The sequence below is a fragment of the Gobio gobio genome (genome assembly GCF_949357685.1).
Source record: "Gobio gobio genome assembly, chromosome: 18".
NCBI lineage: Eukaryota > Metazoa > Chordata > Actinopteri > Cypriniformes > Gobionidae > Gobio > Gobio gobio.
Window position 1 is genome coordinate 40,130,886 of NC_137111.1, and position 20,197 is coordinate 40,151,082.

General features: G+C 38.1%; 1 protein-coding gene across 1 annotated transcript; it reads right to left on the reverse strand.

Moving 5' to 3' along the window:
* Positions 1–1,694: 1,694 nt before the first annotated feature.
* On the reverse strand, positions 1,695–19,607 carry LOC307142005 (protein LBH). Its single transcript, XM_079842522.1, has 4 exons — positions 19,133–19,607; positions 8,198–8,282; positions 4,696–4,912; positions 1,695–4,545 (listed from the first exon to the last, which is right to left on the reverse strand). Exons 2-4 carry the CDS (start codon positions 8,279–8,281, stop codon positions 4,493–4,495), a joined length of 354 nt encoding a protein of 117 aa, XP_079698648.1. The 5' UTR covers position 8,282; positions 19,133–19,607; the 3' UTR covers positions 1,695–4,492.
* Between the last annotated feature and the right edge of the window lie 590 nt (positions 19,608–20,197).

Consider the following 20,197-nt stretch of genomic DNA (forward strand, 5'->3'; position numbering starts at 1 on the left):
TTGGTGTGTTTCGACCGCAGGGGCCGGGGTCTAAATTAAGTTCTGGGTAAAAATGTCCCCCTCAGAAAGTCCCTGCTTGTGAGGTAGTACTTTTTACAAAGTTCAGGAACTTTCGGGGGTGGGCCCTGAACATGTTGATTGGTTGAGGTCACGCAGCATGTTGATTGGTTGACTCCACGCAGCATTTTATTTCAACCACCATTTTTAAAAGTCTGTTGCGGTGTGTGCAGTAAGAGTTGTTTGCTATTCTAATCAACATTGGAGTTTAAAAAAATACAACAGATGGACTGATGACAAGATTCAGGCTTTATTAAGCTTATATGCAGAGGATGAAATCCAGCGGGAACTGGAAAGTTACACGCAGTCCTATGTCACCGGACTAATTTGACTGTGAGGGAAACACAGACAACAACAGGTCTGGGGGAAAAAGTTCCTGGGATAATTTGTTCCGGGTAATTTCAGTGGAAACGTGGCTTATGTCTACAGATTCCCTGGCTAGCTCTGCTCCCAAGATGCTCTAAAAAAGGGTTACATCATGGGTATAGAGGCATTGAGCTGAGGTGAGTGTTCACACCTCTAGACACTGAAGCTCTTACAAACGGTCACTTAATAAGCATCAAGGCAATTGGAAAATTTGATCATAGACTTAGATCTTTGGGTTGTTGTGTGGTTGTTTGCTTGTGGTTTTTATCACAGCTTGAGTGCAGGCTTTTAAGTATGGCATAGTGGGTACTAACAAGCCCATAACCAGTGTTGGGTGTAATGCCTTACTAAGTAATTAATTACTGTAAAGTCATTACTTTTCCCTTAAAATGTAAAGTAAGGGATTACTCTTACTTTTTCTGTAATTGAATTACAGTTAATTGGTTGAGGCTGATGTGGGATTTAGAAAGTTATTAGTAATATATAATGCAATACGTTTTAGAGAGTAATTAGTACAGTAATCTATTTACGCTGTTGAAGATGTAATGAGTAGCTAGTAATGAATTACCCTTTTATAGTAACTTACACAACACTGCCCATAGCATCAGCAACTGATACAGAGTTGGATTCTCCTGGATAAGGGAACTTCTTGGAGTTAAGTATGTATCCCTGGTTTCTGGGAAAAAAAGTTCCTGGGACAAATTGTTTCTGGGTAATTTCGGTGGAAACGGGGCTAATGTCATACTTCAGGCATATACCTGCACATTTTCTTTCAGACAAATTTAAATTGATGTCTAACACAGGCACCCTTTTATAGTCATGTCGGCACACTGAGTGACATAACATGACTGTCTAGGCCACTAGAATTGGCATGTTTTCACATGTGCTTCAGACACCGTCGCACACTGAAGGCGATCCCATAGCATCAGCAATTGATGCAGCGTCTCGTTCCCTTCTCAGGGAACCAGAGTTACACATGTAATCATTTCAATAAGACCTGCTGTTCTTTACAAGGAACAATATATATATATATATATATATATATATATATATATATATATATATATATATATATATATATATATATATATATATATATATACACACAAAGTATATATAGAACTAAACTCCACATACATTTTAGCTGGAGCGAAAGTAGAAAATATGGTGTGAATATGTTATTGCCCCATGTCATAAAATCAATTTTTAAAAAGTTGACATGGTCATATATGTCACGGCTAGCTGCTAAAAGGAAGTGCACAGCGAAGGAGAACACTAGGAAATAGTCTTTAATAACAATATTTCAGGAACACTTGGGAAACAGAATAACAACCATTAAACAGATGACACAGAACAAAGAATTGAATGAAGACAGGCCTTATATACACAGAGGAACAAAAGAGCTAATTAATTGGGCAACAGGTGAATGGGATAATCAAATCAAGGGAACAAACTGGCACACAATAGGAAACTGGGTCACACAGGCGAACAGGCACAGAACTAAAACACAATGAAACTTAACCAAAACAGAACAGAATATAATAAAACCGTTACAATATACTTCTTCTGAGTGATAAAGGTATATATATATTTGGCTTTCTGTCAGCAGTAGAAGAGCTCAAGGAGAAGACTTGAGCTCCTAGTTCCCTCTAGATATAATTAAGTAAATTAATATAATGATGGAGGTGGAGTTGGGGTGGTGGAGGTTGTTGTGTCCTTTATGTATCAACAGGATCAGAAGAAAATGCTCCTCCAAAACAATATCCATGCCATTTTGGGAATAATGGGATGTTGAGCAAAGAAGAGAAGAAGTTTATAAGAAAACATCCATCTAAATGTCTAAATGGTGTAAATATTAATGTAGATTGATATGTTGTCTAAACAAAGGAGAACGGTTCAATAGACGAAGTACACAAACTCAGCAGTTATTTAATATTAATCTTTATTAACTTACCAAACAAATAAACAAAAAATGTATACATATTAAGAGCCAGTGTAATATCAAAATATCAGTTCATTTTTACTTTGAAATTGTATCTAGAATGAAGGCAATTGGATGATAAAACAAAATAATATATATTTTTTTTTTCCAGAAGATGTATTTTCTGGTTAATTATGTAATATTAAATTAAAAAGGACTAAGTCACAGCTATCAATGCATGCTAATAAAAAATATAGATTTTTTTTTTCTTGGAGACACCTATATGAAAGTAATGGAGAGTGTTTTCAAAGCAAACACAAGTCTTTAATTATGGGATAATGACAATATTACAGAAGACGAAATTTGATTTTAATATATATATACACATCAAGGCAGTTTCACGTGGGGATTTAAAAATGAAGAAAATATCATGAGTGCAATGTATGCTGTGAAGTGAACGGTTTAGAATCACATTAATATCACTAGAATATCAATATTAATATCTGAACTATTGCTAGATTTATATATTTTTTGTATAAAAATGCAAGTGACTTATGCCTGTTGTACGTGCAATACCAACCCTATCTCACAACCTAAATATTTGACAAGGTGGCGGTTTTGTATGAAAACATAATTTTTTTTTGAAAAATGTAAGCTTGAAAGTCCACCCCTAAACATAACTATCACTGGGGCGTAAGCAGATTGTACAAAACATATGAATAAGACACAGATTCGCCAAAGCATAAAATAGTTATTAACTGCCAGTCACGATATTGGAGTTGGCCTTTCCAGTATTTTCCATCATTCATGCCTGTAGTACAAACTGTTCAGAATGAGTTATATACCAAGGTATAATACTTCAGGACAGGTGTCTGTTTAAATTCCTAACCCTAAGAAAAAAAAATAGCAATAGCCACGCGCAAACACAACTAATTAAAGTCAGAAGTTGAATTAATTTGTGTAATAGGAAGTCTCTGTCGGTAGTCCAGTGTGGGACTCTAGCTCCAGCTATTGTGCTTTGAAAATATTGTGTATGTGCACAAAAACCTCTAATAATTTCAAGTCTGCAGAAAGTCAGACAGGGCTTGGAGATATAAGGATGTCCTTGTCCTCAGGATGATTGACAGGCAGACATGTTTGAAGTTCAGCAGCAGTCATTCCTCACAAGCCTCAGCCAGATGGTGTTGAGAGAGGATGGAGTCTCCTCACATAAAGTTTTTAGCCATCATGCGTGTAATAAATAATGTTCACATGGATATGAGATTCACATTGGTAACTGTGATCGTTTTGAATATATATGGGATTCTGGGATACATCACAGTGAAAGGCATAGCAACCAATCAAATCATATCTTGCTCTAGATTTGACATGGGTATGCAAAGTGTTCAAAACCATTGTATATGTTGTGCTTATTATATTGCTCTCTTATATACTTGATTCTGATGAGTAAATTACAATTTGTGGTCAAATATTTCTGTATATTCACCGTTAAATGATATATTTGATCAATCGTACATTGCTGTGCTTGTTTTATCTCTCGTAATTTTGTTATCACTTACCTAATAAAATAATTTCAAATCAATATTTTACATCCATTTATTTGATAAGTATAGCCATTGATTAAGTGGAATAATACAATTAGCTGGTCGTTAAAGCTAAATGATAATGCAACGTTGGCCATGTGACTCTATCGTTTACTTAAGATCCAGGAACGGTTCTTTTTACATTTATATAGAACATTATTTTGTACCTTAAAATTGATCAATTTAAGGGGGCTCATACAATACATTCTTCTGTGGCATCCAAATTACACTTATTTTAGTATATTCTCAGACAAATATAAAAATGTAGAGGACGGTTTTATTTAGCACTCATCATTTCCGCATCTGGAAGAGATACAAACTAGGCCTTCAAATCTGAAAGCAATTTAAACTTAAAGCCATTTTGAAAAGTACAAAAGACTTTCAAAAAGTCTTTTTAAAGCCATGAATGTGTTATAAATGGTGCTCAGATATAGCATTGTGAGCTCTGATCTTATTCACACATGCCTGGCAGATTGGCTGCTTCTGTTGGTTGTCAGATGTGTGAAAATTGTGAGAACTGAGACTTGTGATAATGACAGACTTGCGACAGTGTCTTTAATAAATTTCAGTTACGCTCAGCTGCTGCTGATGTTTCCAGGCTGCTGCACTCGACTTCATCTGAGGAGGGGAAATGCACACAGTCATTAATAAATGAACTTCTCTAAACTGAAACACATATAAGCAGACGTCAGGCAGCATATGTTTAGTTGTTCCCCTTTAGCTAGTAGGGTGGAACTGCTTTTTGTCCTTAATTATTCTCTTACACACCTGCACTCTGGCTGTGTGATATCTGGGTTTGTGAAGCAGACATCTGTGTGATCTCTTCAGAGGGTGTGTGTGTATGGCTGGAAGGGTCTGTGGTTCTCAGGTCATCTGGGGGCCAACGCAACTCTCCGCTCTCCACCTCTCCCTCTGTGGGCTCCACTACGATGGAGGGCAGGCGCTTGGACAGCTTGGGGTGGCGCTCCTTTGTGTCTGGAAAAATCTGAAAATAGATGTTTTATCTTTTATCTGAATGTTCCACTTATGTTTATCGACATAAAGAAACGGCTCACCTACTGTGTATGGAAAATGCTGTCATCATTTAATCAGCTGCATTTTGTTCCAAACCTTTAAGCCTTTTTTCTCTCTCCATATAACACAGTAGGGAGTTTCTGAAGAATATCTTGGCTTTTTTTTTTCTTCTTCATATAATGAAAGTGAAAGTGGACCAGTGCTGTCAAGCAACAAAACAACACTATAAAAGTGTCCATACTATCACTTTGTGTGATGAACAGTACAACATTTATGCCAATAATATATTTTTGATTAAATTCCAGGCTATTAATCACACAAAGCTATTGTATGATATGAAGTACTTTAATGGCGCTTTCACTATATGGAAAAGGGCAAGCAGGCAGAAGTCATAAGTGTTTGAACGACACGAAGTTGAGTAAATGATGACCATTATCTTTACACAGTATTCACAGAATCTTAAATGGGTCATGAACTGAAAAATCTTTTGACATATAAGAGGTCAGCATACTATAAGAATACCCTGTAAGTTTCAGAACTGAAAACTTCCTTCCTTGTTAAATCAATAAGAGCTTTTATTGTAACCAAGCCCAGAGAACGACTCGTTGTGGAATGTATCTATCTATGACAGATAGGTGAAAGACCGCCTCTGCAGAAGAAAATCAACGCCTACTTCATCATTGCAACTTTGGCCCCGCTCACTGGCATGTTAAGCCCCGTTTCCACATAAATTACCCGGAACAATTTGTACCAGGAACTTTTTTTTACAGGAACTTTTTTTCCTGTCTAAGTTTCCACTGTGGTCTAAAGTACCGTGAAGATTAGGCAAATTAGTCCGGTGATGTAGGACTGCGCGCGACTGCTCCTCCCAGTCAGCAACGGACAGTAATAATTTTTGTGCGATATAGTCTGCAACAATAACAAGTATGGAGGAGATGCAAGCAGCGCTGCTTTTGCTAGTTATGTATTGGTTTACTAAAGAGGTAATTAACAAAACGGCGGAAAAGAGACGAGCACTGATACTAAAGCGTATTCTGAAAGTTCGTAAAGCAAGATTTAAAATAAGACAACGCATGTTATTATCAGCTATTACTGATATTGACCTGAGGCTGAGACGAACGCGCGCCATCGGACAGAAAGAGCAAGACTGATATTTACTGAACGCAGAACGATCCTCGCAAAAGACTTTTAAAAATGCCGGTTGAAATAAAATGCTGCGTGAACCAGTGGCGGCTGGAGGGGGGGGGGCAGTATCAAGATGCATGTTGACTAAATTCAAGCAAAGAGAAAACAGTGTCTTCACTTTTATCTTTTTACACATTCATTTCCCACATATAATTGAATGAGGAAAGGAAAAACAAAAGAATGAAAAAGCATGTTGACTACTTGAACATACATTTTGCTCTCCTTTCTTTCTGGCCAGCAAATTTTTCAATGACTCTCTTGATTAAAGTCAGTCATCACAGTAGTGTCATGACGTTTGCATTTTTCAGTTAGATATTTGAGGTCTCTTACCCCCGTTGTTGTCCACAAAACTTCAGTACCGACACTTTGAAATAAAAGACAGGGAAAGCAATAAAGGGCATTGCTAACAACACATCCAGCCAGCCACCTACGTTTCTCATAACAAGCGCGTGAAACTCCGAGTGCAGCTGCGTCCTGTCACTGGCCGGCTGCTGGATTTGTAAATCGCGTTGGTCCGGTTCGGGATCCTTTATCATTTCTACGAAAGTGATCATCCTAATAAGGTTTTGGCGGAGTCGGAGTGACTGTGTCGCCCGCGCACTTTCGCTTTAGAGGCCAAGAGTGTAAAGTTGAATGACAGGTGACGAGAACCAATCAGATGGATAAAATAACACGCATCCAATTCTGATTCGCCAGGGACGCAACGACCTGCGTCCGGAGGAGGATCTTTAAGAACCAATTAGAGACCAGCTTCAGGTCACATGCTGCCCGTATATTTTTAGACTCAGACATCCATTTATCCGGCGTCCCTCACGCATGAAACCGCATGAAACATATTGAAGAACATATAAAATAGTTAACCCATCAAAGCCAGTTTTTATTAAATGCTGAGGCTCTTACTAACAGCCAGCACATCGTATGAGTAAACTATTTTATTTTTATTTCACTTTTATATAATTTTTGTATACATGTAGGCCTATATTTCTGGAATTCCCCAGCGCCCTCTATTGACCAGCCGCCACTGGCGTGAACTCAACCAATCAGCATGTTCAGCGCCCAAGTCCAACCCCCGAAAGTTCCTGAACTATGAAAAAGTACTACCTCCCGAGCAGGGCCGTTCGGAGGGGGAAATATTTACCCGGAACTTCGTTTAGACCCTGTTTCCTGCGGTCGAAGTACACGAGTACCACCCCAAAGTTCCTAGTTCCTGGGGAAAGTTCCGGCGGTGGAAACGCGGCTTTAGTGAGATGACGAGGAGACAAGACTAAAAATAACATTACCTTCCAAAGAATCCTAATGCTAGGAATGTGTATATTTATTTTCAACAATGTGAATGTCTCAGTTGAGCATTATTTATTTGTATTCCGTACATTTCACTTGTTCACGGTAAATCAGTCACAATTTCGGCGCAAGTTTATCAGTGACTGAGTTCTGGGCTCTTGCCAAAACTCTCGTTATAATGAACAAATCTCTTATTGTGTTTGCACTGTTAGTTAGTATGACGAGATCACTGCATTCATGCACTCAACATGTCTGTGATCGGCTCATCACTGCAACCTTTCATGCTATGATCTAAATATAATGCTATAACCAACACTTTTCACAATTAGTTAACGTAACTTGAGAGCTGTAACAGTAAAAACATGCTAAAAGTTTTCGAGAGAGTTTTCACATGTAATACTTATAGCTATTTCATATGCAAAGATGTTTGCCAATCACAGCAGTGGGCGTTTATACTGAAGTCTCACAGCAGCCAATCACAGCAGTGGGCGTTTATACTGAAGTCTCACAGCAGCCAATCACAGCAGTGGGCATTTTTACTGAGGTCTCAAAGCAGACATGCCCCTTCAAACAGAGCATTCAAATCAGAGGGCTAAAATCAGGGTAGGAAAAATGCTTTATATTTCAAAATTATGACATTTTTTTATGTAAAAAAAATCATACTAACATTGTAGGTGCACCCCAGGAAACATTCTAAAACAATGCAGTTTATGACCCCTTTGAAGGAACTGATCAACTTTGGGTCTTGGGATGAAATGATCTATGAAAAGACTTGGATGAAGACACCTACCTGAAAGGAAACGCCTTGCTCTCCGGTGTCACTCATTGTGAAGTCTTCTCGACTGTGTTCTGGGTTGTTCATTATATCTGTCATTCTAACAAGAAAATGAATACAAAATTAGCCGATCTATATCTTTTTTTTAATCAGTTTCACTTCTGTATTATTTAGACCTTATGGTGCCACAGAAACGTGCGCGCCGCCATCTTTAGAATATTGTCTTTAAACTTCCGTTTTTGCGGTAGCTCTGTATATTTGTATGGCATTTCTGTCGAAGAATAATTAGCTGATTGCAATGATTATTGTAGAGTTAATAAAAGTTATCATGAGCATTGTAATGTTTGAAGCGGATGTCTTATCAAATGTCAGTAGATCAAGAAGATTTTAAATGAGCAGTTCATTCATAAATATGCAAGATCACTGTGGAAATACAAACCAGAAGTCAAAAGACAATGAGCGCAGCGCTGAAAAGGGGCAGGACTACATAAGGTCTATAAACAAATGCCTGCTGACGAAGAACACAAGGAAGATGAAGTATCTACAGTCACAGCTGGTTTCCACAGGGAGAGTAGAGAATACAAATGCAAGCAGAACTTTTATTAATAGAAAGTAACAACACTCAGGAACACTTGGATACTTATTTCACCCCTCATTACACAAGATAATGAGGGGTAAAATAAGGCACAGTTGGAATTGATCAATCTAATAAGTAACCAGAGCAACCAAAGAGACAGGGACTCAAAACAGACAAGGGGAACTAAACTCAGAGAACCCAAAAGCAGACAATACGTGACATCTATGGCAATCAAAAAATAAATATTCTTAAAGCCTAAAGCCTACTGTTCAAAAGTTTAGTGTTAAAAGAAATCGCTTATGCTCACCAAGGATGCATTTGTTCGCATTTAAAATAACTGATTTCTATTTTAATATTTTTCAAAATGCAATTTATTCCTGTGTTGGAACTTGGAAAAGCTGATTTTTTTAGCAGCCATTACTCCAGTCTTAAGTGTCATATGATCCCTCAGAAATCAATCTAATACACCGATTTGCTGGTCAAAAAACATTTCTTAGCAATGTTGAAAAAAGTTGTTCTACTTAATATTTTTCTGGAAACCAATATGCATTTTTTTCAGCATTCATTGATGAATAGAATGCTCGAACAGCATTTATTTGAAATAGAATATTTTCGTAACAATGTGTTTACTGTCTCTTTTGATCAATGTGATGAATACTTGCTGAATAAACATAAAATCTTACTGACCCCAGACTACTAAACAGTAGTGTATATGTTGTTTGCATTGTGTAATTCGAACAAAGCTTTCAGATTATAACACTAACACACCAATACATAACTTTTGCTGAGCAACATTGAAGGAATAGTTCACCCCAAAACGATCATTTTGGAATGTCATTTCAATCCTTTTTTTCTTCCATGGAACACAAAAGAATCATATGACCAAGCAAAAACCAATGGCGTTTGGCATCAAAAATGTATTTTTGAATTGAACACATGAATATTATTAATGCAATACGATGAATAATCAATACAAAATATTTTCAGTTTTGACCCATATGACTCTTATACTGTAAGTGTTCGCATGGCTTCAGATTACTTGTAATATTTACCACATAATAAAACTGCTTTTATGGGGTTTTTTTTTTGTCCTTATTAGAGCTTGGCAGTATAAAGTACCATCCACTTTTGTTGTATGGAAAATAGCCACTTGGATATTCAGCCAAACATAAAATTTTGTGCTTCAATGGCAGCGTGCTTTCGTGTGGTCATGTTTTGTGTGAACGACGTGGCTTATGAGTTCTCATTGGCTGCGTGTTCATGTCATGTTTTACGTGATTAAGCGGCTTATGAGTTCTCATTGGCTGCGTGTTCATGTCATGTTTTGTGTGAACACGCGGCTTGTGATTTTGTGTTTGCAGGCCATGTACTAATGTGTTTTGTCATGTTTGGTGTGAGCACATGGCTTGTCATGTATTTCTTTGTGCCCACATTGTTTCCTGATTATTGGTTAATTTGCCCCACCTGTCTTCCCTCGTTACCCTCTTTTTGCTCTCCTTTGCTGCGTCTCAATTTGCCTACTTATACTACAACCTAAAAGTATGTACTCGTTTTGTGAAGATAAAGTACATACTTTTGAGTGTGTAGCAGAAGAGTATGCAAGCTTTGGGACATACTACTTTGTCATCTATAACAGACTCTGTTGCTTAGTTACGTGCATCCCATCACCGTTTAAACTGCCCTGTCAATCATCGTCACAGTTCAAATCCTCCTACCATATCGGAGAGAAATGTAGTAGCACGTTGATCTGCCATTCGTGGGTCTTTAATGCAGAGACTCCTCTCATGTGTTTGCAGTTTAAATATAATGATGCATTTAAAAGTTAATGGCCAAACGTATCAAAACTTCACAATGCTGCTGCAGGTGAAATATAATCTGGATATAATTGAATAAATATTTTTTCGTCAGGTTAAATACTAATAATTGCTCACTCAAACCCCTTTATCTAACCCTCTCTACTTAACCGTCGGACTTGCATAACCATGATGTTTGTAGTTTTTTTAACACTTTTTAGTTCTAATCGAAACCTTGTCCATCTCGCAATGGGTTGTGGGCAATATCCCCTGTTAGAGTGCGCATCGATCTGCACTTTGAATTCTTGGAAATAGTAGACCAACCGGGAATCTTTGAAATACCCTTTTCAACATACTACGATTTGGGACATACTAATTATTTTTTCGAATACTATTTAGTACGGATAGTATGCGAATTGGGACGCAGCGCTTGTGTTTGCAGTCCTGTGCTGGATTGTCTTTGTAAGTCATGTCATCTCATCCCCCTCGGGGAAGTTTTTGTTTGTCTTATTTTACTATTTTATTAAAAGCCCTTTTACATGCATTATTGAGTCCTTGCTTCTTCCCTTCACCCAACCCTGACAGTGAGTTACAGCATTTGCATGTTTGTTCAGTCCCTTCCTGTCTCCCTTTCAAACTGACATGGTTTTTAACGCATACACACAACCAAGCACGCCAGCTTTACTCCAGGCTTTGACTGCAATGTGACAGGGTGTTTGCAGGTGGGTATGCAAATACGAAGCGTGGTAAAATAATGAAACAGTCCTCCATCATTTTTATTCAGATTGATGGCAGTCTAAAGGCCTGATCCCTGTTTGCAGTCTGTTGAACAGACAAAAGTCATAGTCGAATGCTGAAGGATAATAAAACTGTGAACACACTAGTACACCCACTCACATGAACACTCACAAATCCTGTTCAATTATTCAGCAGTTAAAAGCTGGATGGCACGAAGACCTATAAAAACTAATCATGTTATTTTGGCAATGAAATCCAAATTGATCAAATTGCTCAGGCTAAGGCAGTGCCTAGTGTTTGTTAACTGAAAATAAAACTATTCAAAATAATTTCTGGTAATTGAAATAAAGCTGAAATAAAATGAAGAAATATTAGATGAAAAACATCTCCGGTTATGACTAACCTCGGTTCACAATGCTGTTGCAGGTGAAATATAATGTGGAAAATATTGAATAAATATCTTTTAGTCAGGTTAAATACTGATAATTAATCACTCAAGCCCCTCAAAGGTGCACTATGTAACATTGTTTCAGTAAAATATCCAAAATCCACTAGGCCAGTGTTATATATTTTGTTCAATACTCACAAGTACTTACAATATCCCAAATGTTTCCAACTATTTGTAAATCGTGAGAAAATTGCTATTTTAACCAAGAAACCGAGACGTGTGAGATAGTCAGTCGCCTGTCAATTTGCTTCATATCTGCGTTACCCTCGGTTTCCGGTTTTATTTTGCAGAAACTCTTTACTCTCACTGCAGTGTGCAACAAGTGTCATAGCCACCGAGCAAACGCACAGAGTAACGTCATAACATCATTTTCAACACACTCAGTATCTGATATGATAAACAGAGCTGCATTACCTCACACTCATGACCGGAAAAGCGGAAGTGGCGCCGGCAACTGTGGCATTATAAAAGTACCGCTTGCAACTCTACCATAATAAAAGTCTCGCTGATCGCAAGGCATGTGTTGCGCTCTTTTTATTAACAATCGCTCCAGCGGCCTTGCTCAGCTCCCACAACACTCGGTCCTGCTCTGCTTCATACTACAGTAACATTAATATTCGCATCCATGAACATGATTTCTGCCCGAGTCCTATCCTGATTCTTTTCCACCGGCTGTGAGGTGAAGACCACATGTCCCAAGATTTGGCACTCAAACGTGGCGTCATCAAACTACGCCTTTGTTTTGAATAGGCGACCTCTAGTGGACGGAAAAGTTACATAGTGCAGCTTTAAGGCCTGTACACACCGGGACGAATATCGCACGCGCTTATCGCCAGCGTTTTTCGTGACGTTTTTCAGCGCGTCTTGAGTGTTCACACCCAAGCGATTTCCACTGGCGATGCGCCGAGTGAACGTGCACATTCAGTAGATGCGCTCCCGGTACACAAGGTGGTGCTGCGGCACTTTAAGCTTCTGACACTCGCTTGTCACACAGAAGAAGAAGAGAGACAGTATTTACGTGCTTGCCAAAACCACAGATATATTATGTCTATGGCAAAACCATTCACACACTTTTTGCTAACTGGCAAGCAGCATTAGCAGCTCATCTTCTTCTTTGTCTACTTACTACTTCTTCGTCGTATCGATGTGTGCTCGGCAAGACCGATTTTGTGCTTGAGCGCCACCAAGTCGTGTTTTACTGTCACTTCAGCAGCTCCAGGCACGTGAACAAAAGCGCTGATCTCATTGGTCGGCCAGTTATTAACGCGCCACGTCAAAATAAAAAAACGAACCCGAGGCGTTTTTTTTTAAATGACGCTTTTACGCCTGGCGTTTTACGCGTCGGTGTGAACACTCACATTGGCGCCCATTGTTTAGTCACGAGGCGTTAAACGTCGGCGATAAACGCGCGCGAAAATCGTCCCGGTGTGAACAGGCCTTTAATCTAAACCTCTCTACTTAACTGTCGGACTTGCACATCCATCATGTTTGTAGTTTTTAACACTTTTTAAGTGTTTGTAGTTTGTAGTTCTAATCGAATCCTCGTCCAACTCGCAATGGGTTGTAGGCAATATCAGCCAATAGAGTGTGCGTCGATCTGCACTTCGAATGCAGAAAAAGTAGTAGATCATCCAGGTATCTTTGGAATACTCTTTTCAGCATACTACGATTTGGGACATACTAATTCTATTTTCGAATACTATTTAGGATGGATAGTATGCGAATTGGGACCCAACAATAGTCTCGGCCACATCTGTACCATGGCAGACAGTGTGTCGAATTCTCTGAAGCAACGAGGTCCACTTACGCTCTGCCGAATCTCTGCCAGATCGACTCCACCTGCCTCAACCGGGCATGAACGCAGACCACCCTGGTGATTTATGTATGAGACTACAGATGTGTTGACAAGACAAGAACATGGTAGCCTCTGAATTCTGGAAGGAAGTATTTCAGATTTGAGAATTACAGCTTTCATCTCCAGGCAATTTATGTGTAATGAAAAATTGTGACCTCTCCACATACCCTGAGCCAAGAGGCCGTATAGGATTGCACCCCAGCCCGTGAAGGAAGCGTTTTGTGACGACACAATCCTCCCAACACAGGACCTTGGGCCTCAAGAATCAAGGTTTCTTCCACATCACTAGGGTACGTAAGCATCTGTGCATTACACTAAGGATACGAACAGTTGCCCCTAGGGAAAAAATCCTTGGTCTTGAGCCACCACTTCAATGTCTCGTTCAAAAGGCCCAAAGGTATGACATTGGACGCAGCTGCCATGAGTCTCTGGAACTGTTTGACATTGATGGCTTGGCCTAGCCTGATCTTGCCCATGGCCATGAGAATCGACTCTATATGAGCAGGGCACAAACGTGTCTGCATTGTGGTTGAGTCTCATACTACCCCAGAAACAGTCGTTCTCAGTCATACATAAAGGTGCGGAGTGACAAGGCTAGGCTGAGAGGAAGAGCCTGATATTGGTAGGCTTTGCCCCCAAAAGCAAACCTTAGAAACTTCCTGTGTTAGATGTGTGGAAGTATGCATCCATTAGATCTATTGTGACACGTCCTTGGATCTGATTTGAGATACAATGAGCTTGAGTGTTAACATTTTGAACCTGTAAGTCTGTAGAGTATGGTTCAGATGACGCAGATCAAAAATTGGACGCAACCCCTCATCTTTCTTGGGAGCTAAGAAGTACCGGCTATAGAAGCCTAACTCTTTCTCAGGAAGAGGAACTATTTCTATGGCCTCTTTCAACAAAAGTGACTGTACTTCCTGCTCCAAAACCAGAGTCTGCTCAGTGCTCACTAACGTGGGTAGCACTCTGCTGCATCCTGTAACCAGGACTTCCACAGTTTGCAGAACCCAAGACACATTTGGCAGAAGTTGCCACACTGCCATATGGTCTGAAAGGGGTATCCAACCTCCGGTGCAGGAGGAGTAATATGTAGGGTTGGGCATCGAGAACCGGTTCCAACTAGGAACCGTTTAAAAAATAACGATGCCATTGGAATCGTTTAGACAATTTGTTTTCGATTCCGATCATCGGTTCCAAACGCGCAAGTTTTGGTTTCCATAGTGGCCACCGGATTTCCGGAAGTGCTTGCCGCGCCCGTTTGTTCTGTTGCAGCCATGGAGCACGGTAAGCGGCGCTCAAAAGTGTGGCTTTTTTTCACTTTTAAAAAAGCCTGGGTCGGCACAGTGCAACACATGTGACAAACTTATTTCTTGCACGGGAGGATGCACTACAAATATGTGGTGTACAAATTAACGAGTGTAGCGTGTTTGACGCGCAGGTCTCGTTCTCCTCGGGCAACCCTGCGTTAACCAATGTTATTAAAGGGATAGTTCAACCTGAAATGAAAATAAAGCCATCTTTTACTCACCCTGCTTGTCCTAGTTACCTATGTCCTTCTATCTTCTTCGGACCTCAAAAGCAGAAATTTTTAAAAATAGTCCTGCACACGCTCCTCTCTTTTATGGCAGTGAATAGCGATCAGGCTAAAACATTACAAAAAATATACAAATGTATCATGCAATGATACTGGGAGATGCACGCAATATATGGAAAGCATTCAGAGGCATACTATATAAGGTTTTACGAGAAAGAACCCATATTATTCAGTCAAAACACTGAGCTCGGCCGTCGGCAGGCCCCGGTGCTCATGCCTACTATAACTCGCACTGTTGTCGTGGCACCCAGGATAAGCACACACACACACACACACCATTTTGAGAAATCAGGCTCAAAAGAAAAAAACGCGACTCTCGTCTTTTCTGTAATGTATTTGATAAGAAATAATACTAATAATATAACCTCTTTAAGTGAATGTTGTGTACCGGTTGTCATGACAATATTGCGTGAGGCTACAGACGGCTTGAGATGCGCACACACACGAACGCGCGCATTTGAACAACAGCAGGATGAGTAAAAGATGGCTTTATTTTCATTTCAGGGTGAACTAACGTTATCCCTTTAATGTTACCTCATCACAATCAGGTAAGTGATTGTAGTGTATTAACAAAGCCCTTGACCAAATTGCTAATTGTGGTGAACAACAACGTTACTTATTAATTTTTTTCCCCTCATAGATAAATGTAGCTTTACGCAAATTGCCCACGCTAGTAGCAGTCCTAATATGACTGCTGCTAATGCTATTGTGGAGACTCTGTGTGAAACTCCATTCACCTTTGCATCAAAGCAGGGGAAAATGCCAGCGGAGAAAGTCCCAAAACTAAAACTCATTATTGAATCAAAATAAAAATGTCCTCTGTGAAATGAGCCTGTGACATGTTTTGACTCCACCCCTCAAAGAATCGGAATCGAGTATTGAAAAGAACCGAAATCGAAAGTAAGAATCAGAATCGTTCAAATCAAAACGATGCCCAACCCTAGTAATATGTTCGGTAGGAAGGAAGATCATGAGGGCTTAAGGTTCCATTTGGGACAATAAATAAGACAAATTTCACATATAACGCTTCCTGAAGACAAAGAAGCTGATGATGTCTAATGCAGGTGCTCTTTTATAGTCATATGGCACACCATCTTACATGACTACCATTAGCCAATAGAATTGGTATGATTTCACACATGCGTCAGAAACCCATCACATGGAGGCTTTGTAACGGTGTCAGCATTCTGATGCAGCGGTGAGTTCCCTCGAAATGGAATTTAAACTTAAAAAAAAAGAAAAATCAACAAAAATGTTGCTTTGGCAGTTTTAAATTTGTGAAGGTGAAGTACTAAAGTTACTAAAACTACAACTGCAATACAAATAAATTCAAGCTAAATGGAAATATATATTTTTAAAAAGTAATAAAAAATGACAAAAGCACATAACAAAAAATAATTAAAATGAAAACAGAAAATATAAAAATAAAAGCGAATTCAAAGTATTATTAAATACTTAAAAATACTATAATAATATATAAATCATATATATAACCTGTATATTTGAAATTGTAACAAGTGTAGTGTTTGACGTTTGCAGTCGCAACTTATGATGGAGATGAAGATCCTTGAATAAAGGCTTGAATTTGGGTCTATTCCTCACATGGTTTCTAAAGATTTGGGTCAGAGCATTGAATAAAATGTGTGAGTATTTTACACTCTTCTTTGATCACAGCATATTGATAAAATGCGATTTAAAAAATATAATTGATGATCATAAATGCAACAGAATCAACCAATTAGTTCCATGAATTCAGTATTTGATAAAGAATTGTATTCATTTGTACGTCTGTAAAGTTGCTGATACATACATAATTTAGATGCTGTCAGTACGTCAATATGGTACGTTTCAGTGTCAATGCAAAGGTAAGTCATATTTATAGGATTCAGTACCCTCAGCCACTAAAGAGGAAAAAAGGGGAACCTGTTATGTGTGATGGGGGTGTTCTGGGTGAACTGTCTCAATGAGTGTGGTAAGAGGCTCTTCCTGAAGTTTGTAATGGGCTTTATTAGTAGTTATAACAGTATTTTGCTAAGTTTCTAGATTAAAAAAGTGCAAAATGAGAAAATTAAACCGATTTCTGTGGGATGTTAGAAAAGATGTTACCAGGGAACCAGTACTAAGAGCATGCTGGGTCTAACTGTTTGAGTATTGTTTTGTTTTGAGTATTGCGAGGCTGTTGAATACAGTGTTACATAACATTATGGTGTAATTAGAATAACACTGACAGATACTCTTACTTAGAACTGTCCTTTAATTATGGCTTTGCTTAAGGCGAATATTGAGGCAGCTCAACTCAACTCAACGCATAAAGCATGGTCTGACTTTAACATTGATGCATGAGGTTTATGGGTGTCTTTGTGTGTTCACAAGGATGCATGCATGCTTGTATTAATGCCCATAAGCAAGGGTGGAATTTACAAGAAATTACATTGATATCACTTTAATACAGTGCCAAAGGCTTCTGGCTGCCAGATGATTTTTGGATCGCAAGCACAGACGTCACCATACATGCTAAATCATGTCTAGGCCTTTTGTGAGCTCACTGAGAGCAACTATTTTATGATTAATATTTTGATAGATTAAAATCATAAAAGAAAAGAAAAACTTCCTGGATATTAAAGGTTTCCTGAATTGTACTGTACCAAACATACAACAGCCAAACAGGTGTGGGAAATATGACATATTTAAATATTTGAAATGAACAGAAACTGTTAAAACTATAGAATGCTTTTTGTAGTGCTCTAATAGAATTAACTTTAAACGTCATATTTTTATTAGGATTAACAAAATTCTAATTCCAGCATTTAATTACCAATCACAGGTTTAGATTTTATAGTCATTCCACGGCATGTGTGCCATTTTCTTTGTATATATATATTTTTTTATTTTATTTTGTCATATAGCTTAGCTATGCTTTGAAATAAAACCGAATTGATAGTTTCATAGTTAATTTAGCCATAACTAGCCTATTGTTCAAGGTCATGACACTTTTAATAATCAGTTGTTTACAAAACCATGGTAACAGGGTTGACTATTTAAGATAATCTCCGTCATTTTTTACATTTTTATTAAATGCATGAAAGAACAGTATCAACTTCCTGTCATTGAGCTCATATCCTGAAAGGATGATGATGTCATTATGAGTTTTGTTATTTTTTATTTGGACATCAAGTTATGATGCAACAGTTCATGCATAACTTGGGGGCACAACTTAAAGTCTAAAATTAAAACTAATAAATATATATATTAATATACAAAATATTAGATTTTATTTCTGCAAATTTGCTAATATTACAACAAGAAGTTCGAAAGACATGGTTGGGGGCTGACCAAAAGACATTTGACACAACAGGAAAAATAAAAATAAAATAAAGTTAATGGATTTGTTTTTCTGAACATTTATTATTACAAACATAGGCCTAGTTAAAAGCCATAATGTCCTTGTTAAAGTCATTAAAAAAGTATATATATATATATATATATATATATATATATATATATATATATATATATATATATATATATATATATATATATATATACATTTATATTTATAAATCAATTTTGAGGGACACAAAAAGCTCCCTTATAATGGAATTAGGTTCCATAGATTGTAAGTGTGACTAATATGCAACTCCATCGAAAGGAAAATGTGGTTTAAAGACAATAGCACGCATATAGCTTACAAAATCATCAAAAAGGGACCAAATAATGTAGTCAAAGGAATATAGGCTGAATTTGAATATAGGCTATTCATCAATACAGTAGACATCTGTAGACAAATTATATGCACATCAAAATATGCTGTTGAACCTTTAAGTTTTGCAGCAATGTATCTTATAATATGGTTTCCTGAGAATGAATACTACTCTAAGCTTTCTTTTAACACTTTATTTTAAATGTGCAATGTACCACCATAATAGAAGTCAAATAGCCTACCTTTATTTTGTCCCCTTCTCTTCTTGAAGTGCTAGGAATTTTATTTTATTGAGTATATCCTCCCGTTAAACTCTCACACAGCTTCCGTTGACATCAGTCCGTCCAGTTCGAGCGGAAAGTTACTGTTGAATGCTGTCACACACACAGTGTGCTTGTGCTCATCCTACCAGCGTCATTCATTTACATGTTGAGAGCTGCATGCATGCAACATGAATCGCTGTACGATTGGTTACGACAAGCACGCATCCACGTCGTCATCGCAGCCTGTTAGTTCATGTAATTTTCGGGATCTCAGATTCCAGATGATGGTTATTACGCAAGTGTTTGGGTGAGTTTACAGACCTGCACTACTGAACCACATTATTAGAAGCAACTGGTCACTGAGAGGAAAAACAATTTCTCTGAAAGACTTTTATACCGCATGTTACTGGTTAATATAGTAAAGTTTAGTCTTATTTCATATATTTTAAAGCTTGTCTGGTTGAATGAAGATGGACACTGTTGAAAACTAATTGCTGACGTTGTTGGTTATGGATCGCTGATGCCCCCTGCTGACAGAAATCGTTACACAGCATGACATTTTCCCCCACTGAGGTCTATTTATTTGCCTGCGGTTTTGTGTATTTGTGCCGGTTTGTGCTCATATTCCCACTGACTTTTTTTTGTTCATATTTGGTTCAGATCCCTTGTACAGGATACAATAGTGACTGTCCACTTTTTCCACCTTGGTATATTTCCTGTTTATTTTCTTCCTAATTATTTGAACTTTTATGAAGAGTTCTAAGAATTAAACCAATTTAAGTTAGGCTTGTGTGGATTATTGCTGCTCTGACTGGACCACAGTACACTCTAAAAAAAAAAAAAAGATTCTATATGGCACCAAAAATGGTTCTTCGTCGTAATCATAGAGGACCCACTTTTGGTGCTATATAGCACCATATCTTAACATGTTCTGTATATGGTAGAGGTGCCTTAGTTAGCGGTGCTATATAGCACCTTAGTCAAAGAACCGGTGAAGAACCACTGAAGCACCAAATTTGGTGCTATATAGCACTTAAAAAGGTT

Coding starts and splice junctions, on each gene's coding strand:
- LOC307142005 (XM_079842522.1), bottom strand. CDS start 8,281: ATGACAGATATAATGAACAACCCAGAACACAGTCGAGAAGACTTCACA. Junction 4,913..8,197: donor AGCAAGGCGTTTCCTTTCAG/GTAGGTGTCTTC, acceptor ATCTATTTTCAG/ATTTTTCCAGACACAAAGGA. Junction 4,546..4,695: donor ATCACACAGCCAGAGTGCAG/GTGTGTAAGAGA, acceptor TCCCCTCCTCAG/ATGAAGTCGAGTGCAGCAGC.